The sequence below is a fragment of the Panthera pardus genome, unplaced genomic scaffold (assembly GCF_024362965.1).
Source record: "Panthera pardus isolate Hobbes unplaced genomic scaffold, ASM2436296v1 HiC_scaffold_15, whole genome shotgun sequence".
In the NCBI taxonomy this organism is placed as follows: Eukaryota; Metazoa; Chordata; class Mammalia; order Carnivora; family Felidae; genus Panthera; species Panthera pardus.
Genome location: NW_026526710.1, coordinates 72,085,352 through 72,096,392, shown reverse-complemented (window position 1 = coordinate 72,096,392; position 11,041 = coordinate 72,085,352). Strand labels below are relative to the sequence as shown.

Here is an 11,041-nt window from a genome sequence, read left to right as displayed (position 1 = left end):
CCTTGTTTCTGGAAAGACTTGTTTCTGCAAAGTCCACCTAATGAAAACCAGCTACTGAACAATTGGTATCACATCAAAAAGAAAAAAAAAAAAAAAAAGACTTTTTTCTAGGACTGGAACGGTTTATTGTAGGCAGGGAAGACAGATGTGGGGAGTCCACAGGCGTTAGGGCTCGCGAATTCCACCTCTAAAGTGTGTTAGGAAGCAGGAGAAAGCTTCTTGCAGGGAAGCGTGCGCGGTGCTCCCCCAACGCTCCTCGTCGCCCGGGAAGGGAATGTAGGAGACCCTTCCCCCCCCCTCCCCCCCCCCCCCCCCGGAGAGGACGGGCGGGGCGCGTAGACAGCGCCGCCTCCAGGCCCCGCCCCCTCCCGCGGGGCCCCGCCCACAGATGCCCCGAGTCCTGCGGCCGCCGGGCTGGCGGAGGCCGGGGGCGGGGCTCACCCTTGCCCTCGGGGTCCCTCGGGCTCCGCCAATCAGCGAGCGCCCTGTTGGCCGTCCGTAGCTCCCGCGCCCCTCCTCCTCCCGCCGGCCTCCGCTTCCCAGAATCCAAGATGGCGGGATCCAGGCATAGGGGTCCCCAGGCCAGAGTTCGGTCTCTTTTCTGCGCCCTGCTGCTGTCGCTTAGTCGTTTCGCCGGGGCCGACGGCATGGGGGGCGACCCCGCGGCCGCTGGTGCCGCGGGCACCGCAGCCGCACCGCCGCACCGCCGTTTCGAGTACAAATACAGCTTCAAGGGGCCGCACCTGGTGCAAAGCGACGGGACAGTGCCCTTCTGGGCCCACGCGGGGAGTAAGCCGGGAAAGAGGGCGGGGGGCCAGGGTCCCCTCCTCGCCTTGCGTCCGTCTCCCCCTCTTCACCCTCTCCCCGCTGCACTCCACTGGCGCGGTGGACCCTTCTCAGCAGCCCCTCCTGCAGGTCGGCTCTGGTCCGCAGGGTTCTCTTCGCCTGCCCCCTAAGGCTCCCCCCAACCCCATTCTGCCACCCCTCGTCCTCCTGTCCTCTTTTCCGTGATGTCGTCCGTTCTTTCCGTTCGGGGTAGAGGTGTTTTGTTACTTTCCTACACTTGCAGGCACTCCAACTCTCTTCTAAGCGTCGCGTTTCACCCTGATGCCACGTCTCGCCGGGAACGTCCCGCAGCCCCACCCCCGGCCATCCCAACCTGAGACCTGTTCAGGCAGCTTCCCTCCCTCCTTTCCCGCTTCTCCTGGGCCTCCCCTGCTGTCTTTTCTCCGGTGTCAGCAATGGTGAATGCTTCTGGTTGCACCCAGTACCTACTGACGCCTCCGGAGATGGCATACGTTAGTTTTAGAGTAGTTTTTGAGTCTTTTTTTTACGTCTGAGGACACTGTTGTGTTACTGGAATACCTTGAATTTGCCTCATAGTGACTTGGTGTGGTCTTTGAGCTTTTCTCTCGTATTAGGTAGCAAGAGTCACGCTCGTCCCTTTAGTAACAGGGATTTTTTTTTTTCGTATTGATTGTTTCTGCACTTGACACTGGAGAATAACAGATGCAGCCTTTTAAAAGATATTTTTAGTTTTTTTGAAAATTGAAAGTAATCTGTGCCCCGAGTTTTATTCACTCTGTGTGTTTGTCGCTGTGAGTAGATAAGAGAGCCTTGCTACACGTTGACATGTGTGGAAGAAAACGAATCTGTACTTTCTAGTGCTGATGTGTCACTGCTGACTAAGGGACCAGCCGTGACACTTGGCATGCTGTAAGCTCTGTTCAGTGACCATCAGATGTACCCTTTGAACCAAGTGGCAGATGCCTTGATACGGGGTGAAAAGTCTGGCAGTTTCAGTTCCATCTTTATGTGTCATGAAACAATTATTTATAGAAGGTGTTCCTATGCATTGTGTTAGATTGCCCAGTGCTTGAAATAGAATATCCCATTTCTAGAAAGTGATGACTGAACTGGAAACACTGTTAGCAAGAGCCGTTTCACTGAAATTAATGTATAAACTCAAAGGTATAAAATTTCAATTTGACTTAATGACCAAGTCATTAAGTATTCGAAGTGGAGTGCAAAGACTTTGTTACTCAGCAGGTAGGTATTCACTGTGTGCCCACTCATCAAGGGTATATTGCTGGGCTTTTGTTAATCAAGGTGATATCGGTCCTAATATGTAATGATGCAGATGCGCCAAACACAGGTTTTCGGAGTTTTTGTTTTTGTTTGGGGACGACGATAAAGTTTTCAGTAGTGGTGATGGATTTGTTCCCACTTTTTCACTTCTGCATCCGTCCCTTGCCTGCTTGTTCTGTCTTTGCCACTTAGCACCACATACATCAGCCAATTGGGAATGTTAACCAACCACTCAAATTAGTCACCTCGACTCTCTCTCTACAGTCTGTACTCAACCAGACTTGTCTGCTGCAGAAATGTCATAGAGAGTACCTGGGTGAATTAAAGTTGATGACTAGACTGAATGTGAAATAAGGGGATTCATATTTTAGTCATGATTTTTCTACATACTGACTCCAGGAATCCCTGCTGTGAATACTTCTTGTTTTCATTATCACTGTAATTTTTACAGTCTCACTGCTTCTTAACTCCATTGATCATTTTTTTCCTTTTTCGTTTTACCCGGAGAGCCATTATTTAAAGCAGTTTTTTTTCAAATAGAGAAATTTAAGATTTAGTTTAAACATGGCCCATTACATTCATGCCCAAATGAAGGCCAAATCGACAGTGTTTCTTTTCTTAACTCCAATGTCCTTTTGTACTGTTAGCACACATCCTGGGTTCATAAGGGCACAAAAATGATCACGACAATTTGTAACCCTTTGTAGCTAGGTCTCAGGGCTCTTTCCCCTTCATTCTCTGATTTGATCATTTGTAAGCAAGGCAGGTGTTAGCTGCTTTATAGATGAAAAAAAACTGCCGTTCAGAAAGGTTAAGGTTCTTGGAAAAGGTTACATAGCTAGTGTCAGTAGAACAGAACACAAATCAAGGTCTTCTGATACTGTGTCCAGTACTCTTTCCATGATGTCTTCCCCACCCTTTTACGCATTTGAAAGTCATGGTGACAGATAGTTACTGATCTTACTAAAATATCTCGACTTGTCTTTTTGTCGGTTTCTCCTAGCTGTAAAGACATAATACAGGTATTTCCAAGCATGGATGTCAGAACTGGTTAATATCTGAGAGGGTGTGTTAGGATTGTTTGAACTTAGGCCCGATAGGTGCTTTCATAATATCTAGTTCTATTAACAGGACTAGCTAACATTTATCGAAATACTTCTGTGCCCGTGAGATTGTTAGAGAAATGGAGTAACTTTCGTACAAATAGCTAGCAAGTGATGCAGCTGGGACTTGAGCCTAGCTTGGAGATGCAGACCACTGTTTTGGGGATCACAATTCTCTTTGAGAATCTGCTGTTGCTAAAAAACTGTTCATTGCCTTGAAATTCACTTGACCCTCTCCCTAGAAGAATGTATATATGCACAGAATTTTGCATATAACTTTTGGGGTGTTTCTGGAAGTGATTGAGCCCAGCCCCTTCATTTTACAGGTGAACATATGGTGAACCCAGGACAGTAAGAGAATTATTTGCTCAAAGTCACACAGCTGAACTGAGACTAGGAATAAGTCTTGATTCCTAGTGGTATGTTCCTTTCACACCGTTTGAGCTTCCTACATTTGTAAACTGGTAAAATCCTTCGCAGTTAAAAAAAAAAAAAAAGTATGCAAGCTTTTGAGGTACTTGGAAAAGAATATTATGGGAATCAAATAGTAGGTTTGCTTTTTAAGCCATAATTTCTTTCCTCCTGCCCCTTGAATTTTTAGTGCATGGTTGCAGCTTTAATCTTCCTTCCTCCCTCCCTCTTTCTTTCTTTCTTTCTTTCTTTCTTTCTTTCTTTCTTTCTTTCTTTCTTTCTTTCTTTTTCTTTCCAGAGGTATGTCACTGTTCAAAAGATGGTAAGGGAGCTGTTAGAAGCATCTAAAATTTTAAAGTTGAAACTGTCAATGTGTAATTTTTTCCTAACAAAATTTTTGTACAGCTTACTGAGTTAAAATTAGATCTCTATAGGTATATGGGACAGTTTGGTGATGGTTCATTGAGTTTTACCTAATTGTCACTTAAAGCTCTCCTTCCCTGATTTTTGTTTTAGATGCTATCCCAAGTTCAGATCAAATTCGAATAGCACCCTCTTTAAAAAGCCAAAGAGGATCAGTGTGGACAAAGACAAAAGCAGCCTTTGAAAACTGGGAAGTTGAGGTGACGTTTCGAGTGACTGGAAGAGGTCGAATTGGAGCTGATGGCCTGGTATGAGAATTTAACATCTAAAATGTATATCAGTGCAATACCACTAGCCTCTAAATGCCTCCTGTTACTTATATTTACAGGCAGTTTGGTATACAGAAAATCAAGGCTTGGAGGGTCCTGTGTTTGGATCAGCTGATATGTGGAATGGTGTTGGAATATTTTTCGATTCTTTTGACAACGACGGAAAGGTATGCTTGTTGTCAGGACTGTTACCTGCTTGAGTGTACCTGCTAACGAAGTTAGGCTGTGAGGAATTAGTTTATTTAATACTTTTCTCAGGTTAGTAGTAGAGAACTCTCCAAACCATATTTTAAGTTATGATGATTAGTCTTTATATAGCCAGGAGTTTAGAAATTTAAAGCTATGAGTTCATGATTCGTTGTACATCAACCGGAGGTCATAATGGAGCTCTAACTCTGAGAACTTTGCAGTGACCTCCCTCCCCAGCCCCCTGTGTATGCTTAGTAATTTTGATGGATAAGCATGGATCATTTAGACATAGGCAGTGAAACCAATAGTGTTTAGAAGACGGTTACAGTTTATTTTCATGAAAATATCCATGTGCATTACTACTGCTAGCTCACATATTCATACTTTTTCATGTTAATACTTTCTCGTATGTTAGTCACTTCACTTTTTGATCAATTTCTCTGATGCTGTCCTTAGGAGAGCCTAAAACAGTAAGAACAAAGTCTACTTGTGAATTGGAAACATTAACTTATGTGTTAGCGGCCTTAAGATTGATGATCTTTGTTTCAGCTGGTAGTTTCTCTGCTGATTGTCAGAGGTCATTATTAGCACTTTTAAAGGAGAACTTTAATAACTTCTTGAACGCTGAGGTGTGTTAGTCCTCTGGCCAGTTAAGCTCCCTTGGGTCCCACACTTCTCCCACGCTCACAGTGGTTCCTCACATCTGTGTTGTAGTTGATTATTCACACAGGGCACATCATCGGTCTTTCTTGAAGTGTTCAGTGACTCTGTTTTTGAATGATTAGAAGAGTTTACTAAAATTTTTCTAAATAAGTAGAAATCTTTCCTATTAATTATTTTAACATTTTGAGCCCTAGAATTTTTAGAGATGTAAGAGGCCTTATAGCACTTCTAGAATGATCTAGCATTCTTCGACCTAAGGATTCTTTAAAACAAATGCGTTCTTTTTGTTTTTAGAAAAATAATCCTGCTATAGTAATCATAGGCAACAATGGACAAATCCATTATGACCATCAAAAGTAAGTGTGTGCTTTATATATTATTTGATTTCAGCTTCTTTTTGAAAACCTTGGAAAATACACTGTTTCAAATCTGAACATTTTCCATCCAAGTACTAACCAGGCCCGACCCTGCTTAGCTTCCGAGATCGGGTGCGTTCAGGGTGGTATGGCCATAGACTGAATATTTTCCGGATGAAATAAGATTGTTCCTTTTCTTGATATATTTTGTAACTTGGTGGAAAGGTCTTATTTTAATTTGGTCCTGTTTTAAAGTTCAGTCTATGGACCACCTCAGATTTCAAACATAAAAATGTGTTGTTTTATTCAACCTAAAGTTATGTAATACGTTGAAAGGTTTATAAAAAAAAGGTTCCTGGTTCTCAGTAATGCCATTAGTCATGTTTCTTTCATCTTTATCTTTCGAAAATAAAGTTCAAAGTCTTGACCAGACCAGTGGCCAAGCAATTTATGCCACCTTATTCATCCTTCATGTTGCTGTATTTTTTTTTTATTTTTTATTTTTTTATTTAAAAAAAAAAAATTTTTTTTTTAACGTTTATTTATTTTTGAGACAGAGAGAGACAGAGCGTGAACGGGGGAGGGTCAGAGAGAGGGAGACACAGAGTCCGAAACAGGCTCCAGGCTCTGAGCTGTCAGCACAGAGCCCGACGCGGGGCTTGAACTCATGGACTGTGAGATCATGACCTGAGCCGAAGTCGACCGCTCAACCGACTGAGCCACCCAGGCGCCCCCATGTTGCTGTATTTAAAGATTCTCAGCAGGCTACAAAACTTGTGTTTAGTATATTTATGCTGTGTATGAATTAGGTATGGACATTTTTTATTTTTACATGTTTGTTGTGGGAGGAATTACCTTTGAGCCAGTCAGTAAACTATAAGAAAAATTAACTTATCTGCACTTTTTTTTACTGTTTCCTACCTTAGTGATTTTTAATCCTCCTGGTTCATCATGACCACCCGTGGAGCTATTTAAAGTAGAGGGTGCCAAGGCCACTCCTTGTGAGTCTGCTTCAGTTCACTTGGGGGGGGGGGGGGTCTAGGAATCGGCAGTTTTGAAAGCTCCACACATATTCGATTGGGCCGTAAAGGACTGTGGCTCTAGTCTCGCGTGGGAGAGGTAACTTTCCTCTTGGGGTCAGCACATGGGAACACTGGCTTCTGACGCTATCCATGGTTCCGACAGGAATCACGGGAAAAAAACTCGTGCCTTAACTTTGTGTCTTTTGAATAAATAACTTCAAGGATCCCAAGACTTTGTCATAACTTACTGTTGTTTTCTCTCTCTGGATGTTGGTCATTTTAAATAGTGAGTTTTTAAATATCGGGAAGTTTTGTTACGTTTTTTGTCTCTTTTCCTTTTCTCCATACTGTAGTGATGGCGCCAGTCAAGCTTTAGCGAGTTGCCAGAGGGACTTTCGTAATAAACCCTATCCTGTCCGGGCAAAGATCACGTATTACCAGAAAACACTGACGGTACGTAGCATGCGCTTGGAGATGATCGAATGGACAGTATTCCATCGTGACTTTTCAGGTTGAATCTTCGGTGGACATCAGAGGCATGTAAATTTGGATATTGTTTATACACTCAGCGTTACTGTGAGAGGGCGGAAGTGGCTTCAAAGTTCGGTGTAAGTGGCGACGTGTTGTAAAACCTTGCCAGTGGGTTTGCCGTCAGTGTATGCTTAAGCATCCGACTTACTGTGTCTCACGCATCATATACATACGCAAGCCAGCAAGATAGAAATATGAGTAAGACAAAGGTCATTTTCTCCAAAGAGCGTGTAGTCTAGTGGAGTGGAGACACTTCCGTAACGTTGCTTACGCTATGTGACACGTGCTGCAACACGCATGCCATTAAGTAATCAAGGGCATAGAATCTTCCAAACTGCCGGGTGGCAGCGGGGAGGGTCAGGAATAGTTGCTCAGAGTTGAGCTGCACCCGGAAGGGGAAATAGAAATTTCCTAAATGGGGTGCATATACCAGGCAGAGAAAACAGGCACAGGGACTCTTGAAAGATTTGGGAAAGGCACGTAATTTGGCTGGAGGATAGAGGAGACTGTGGGAAGTGGGGTTGAAATGGCGGCGGTAGCCCGTCTTGTAGGCCTCAGGTGGTTTGTCCTGTTGGCAACTGTTTCAAGTTCTAAGCAGGAAAGTGAAACGATTAGATTTGCAGTTTGGGAAGATGACTTAGGCAGCTGTGTTCTTTAATGGTATCTGTGAAAGGAGACTCCGACTCTTAGGGGCCACTCCCTGTGCTCGGTCCTTTCCATGCAGTTTCTCACTTATTCTTTCCAGCAACCCTGTGGGGTAGGTATCCCCATCTCATACACGGGGCAATCGAATACGGGAAATTTTAAGTAACTGAGAGTCATACCCAGTAAGTAACACAACTGTGATACGAACCGAGTGCTCTCTTAGCTGTAAGACTCCACTTGTGGTCTGAACCGAGGGAGAGGGAAGAAGAGAGGGGAAGCGATTAGGAGGGAGAGACCGCAGGACTTAATACTAGTTTGCTTGGGGGTGGGAGGCTCTGGGGAGTCAAAGCTAGTTCCCGGATTTCTGGCCAGTTGTACAGCTAGGCCGAGAAGCAGCACCTTTGTTTGTGTTTGAGTGAGGAGTGGAAGACAGAGGGGTGGTGAGAGTTTAGCTGTAGACACATTGAGTCCAGGGTAATATTTAAAGTGGACATATCTAAGTTAGCAGTTCGATGATTACTAATACAGTGTGAACTTTGCTTGATAAAGGTGTCATCAATACCTGGTTATAGCATACTTGTAAATAAAGAAAAAAATCCGGCTTAAATTTTGCTTTCTCCTAAATCATGAGCTAGGCTTGCACAGGCTGTTCTTTGGAGAACTTTGTATTGGCTCAGTCTTACATTCCAGACCAGTTTAGAGATCTCAGAGCAGATGAGGTGTCCTGTCTGTCACGATGGACTTGGACCTGAGTTCCACTGTAATTGTTACACATCCGGTACAGTTTCATTAGGGTCATCAGTAAGTCGTGCTCACGTTCATGTGGCACAATCCAGCCACCAACCTCGGGGGGGGAGGGCAGACCCACGCTTTAGTTCACAGATTGCCCCGGGGGGCTGCCCACAGACACAGTGCACCGAACCCCACCGACAGTACCCAAAATCGTCCTACAAAACGTCCTCCCGAGAGAGTTCCACATTCAGAAGAGATTGGGCACGACTGTGCATATTAGCTCATTAAAGCTCATCCTAGGAAGTCTTGAAACAAACTGTGAGTAAACTCTACGTTCTTCAGAATTACTTGTTCACCTAACATCCGTGAATGTCTGTAGAGCTAGTGCTGTGAAGAATACATCTGAGAGAGACTTGGCAAAGGCACGTGGCTGATTGAACGGTCCCGGCCTTTATGTTTGCTCAGTCGCTTCTCTCTTCCTGTAATGCACTCCCTCTTCTCTCTGTGTGGCAGAGTCGTGCTCCTTGAACACACTAGGTCACATCCCTGTTCCATCATTATCAGGTAATGATAAAGATAATAATTATGATAATAAATGATAATAAATAATAAAGATAATAAAGATAATGATCTTTCTCCCCAAAACTCTGGTTTTTTTTTTTTTTTCCTAGTGCGTATGTGGCCTTTAAAGTATATTGTCTTGAATTACTGATCAACTGTGGTCTGTATGTCTTTTTTCTCATCAATATGATTGTAAATTTGCCAGTACAGACATTATACCCTGTATTCTTTTTTTTTTTTTTTTTTAACGTTTATTTAGTTTTGAGACAGAGAGAGACAGAGCATGAACGGGGGAGGGTCAGAGAGAGGGAGAACAGAATCTGAAACCGGCTCCAGGCTCTGAGCTGTCAGCACAGAGCCCGACGCGGGGCTCGAACTCACGGACCGCGAGATCATGACCCGAGCTGAAGTCGGCCGCTTAACCGACTGAGCCACCCAGGCGCCCCTCTACCCTGTATTCTTTATAGTCCCTCATATTTTGCTCCTTTTAGTAACTCAGGGGATGTTTATTGAATTGGTACTTATCCATTTATCTTGTCCCACTTGTTTGAACTTCAGAGGGAAAAACAGTAAGGGGAGCAAGAAATGTTGTTAGTGGAGGAACATAGTCAAAACAAGTGCAGATTTGCGCGGCGGCAGTACCGTAGCCGATGAGGTTTATCCGAGGCACGATTGTTGCCAGTTGAAAACCAAGTACGGCTAGTGTAGTAGTTAACAGTGGGTTGAAACTGTAAGATGAATAAAGCATATGAATGGTACCTGTATAGTCACAGACCTGACGTTCCTCCAAACTCATAGTACGATGAGTTTATTATTCTCTCTCTCTCTTTTTTTTTTAAGAAATAGTACTAGACAATAAAGACTCCTAGTGGATTTTCAGGTTGTTGAGGTTCAAGGAAAAAATATTGAAGAGTTGAAAGTTTTTAGGATTAGAACTACAATGTGATTAACTAACACCTTTGTTTTCTTTCTCTCTCAAAGACAAATGTCTTACCGGGTCTTGATTCCGATTTGAGACACTGTAGAGGAGCACTGTTTGCAAATGGTGGAAACTGAAATAGCGTTACTGATCGGGGGGAACAGAATATTACTATTAGTCAACTATAGACGGCAGGTGGTTTTGAAAAATTGGTAGGAGTTGACGTTTCCATTCTCTATGATATAGGATTTGCCTTTCATATTGACAAGTGTCTTCCTTTCTTGCTAAAAAATGTGGGCAGAACACTCTAACATTTTACCTGTGTAACTAAATCTTCACTGTCACAAGTGATGCTGGCCTCTGGCAGTAATAATAGAAGTGCCCCATGCTAGTACGACATCTCTCTTCCTCCTCCTCCCGCTCTCAGCCCCTCTTACGTTGGGTTGCTGGGAGCGAAAGGCTCGGCCACTGCTTGATTGGGATCAGGAGATCAGTATCTGTGTGTCTGCTGGGTTCTTTGCTTTCTTGGGATTCCAAGATTCTTTGAAGACATTTTGGGTTATTACTTCCAAAATACCTTCTGCACAGGGACGTCTGAGTGACTCAGTTGGTTAAGCGTCCAACTCTTGATTTCAGCTCAGGTCATGATCTCACAGTTTGTGGGTTCAAGCCCCATGTTGGGCTCTGTGCTGAGGATTGTCAGCTCGGAGCCTGCTGGGGATTGTCTGTCTGTCTGTCTGTCTCTCTCTCTCTCTCTGTCTCTCTGTCCCACCCCCACTTGCATTCATTCTCTCTCTCTTTCAAAAATAAATAAACTTAAAAAAGTACATTCTGCAAAATAGAAACTTAGGCATCCTTTTAGTTTTTTCATTTTCTGCCTTTTTGTCAGTACAACTTCTGTCACTTCTGGTGTCTCTGCTAACTTATGACTGTCCAGTCACACCCCCCTCCCCAGTTTAATGAAGAGAAGCTCACGACTTGCTAAGTGAATCTATTTAATTCTCAACCAGCTGTAGTAAAAGTTGTAAATTCCTCCTATTCGTTTTGGCTCTGTCACTGGGGTTTCAGAGAAAGTCTGATCGCTCTTCTGTACGAACCGTTCGAAGAAAGTAGTCATGCTTCCCTAAGT

The 11,041-nt window shown here is 43.8% G+C and overlaps 1 protein-coding gene and 1 pseudogene across 3 annotated transcripts in view; both read left to right on the top strand.

Annotated features, from left to right (window-relative positions):
• The first annotated feature begins 514 nt into the window (after positions 1–514).
• Positions 515–11,041, top strand: part of LMAN1 (lectin, mannose binding 1) — a 34,139-nt gene continuing 23,612 nt past the window's right edge. For all 3 annotated transcript variants that reach the window (XM_019463882.2, XM_019463881.2, XM_019463880.2), the window contains exons 1-5: positions 515–789; positions 4,119–4,273; positions 4,354–4,461; positions 5,441–5,502; positions 6,878–6,977. In XM_019463882.2, the coding sequence (XP_019319427.1) occupies positions 552–789; positions 4,119–4,273; positions 4,354–4,461; positions 5,441–5,502; positions 6,878–6,977 (663 nt within the window). In that variant the 5' untranslated portion in view covers positions 515–551. The remainder of the gene's footprint in view (positions 790–4,118; positions 4,274–4,353; positions 4,462–5,440; positions 5,503–6,877; positions 6,978–11,041) is intronic.
• Positions 9,615–9,691, top strand: LOC128777173 (U4 spliceosomal RNA; annotated as a pseudogene).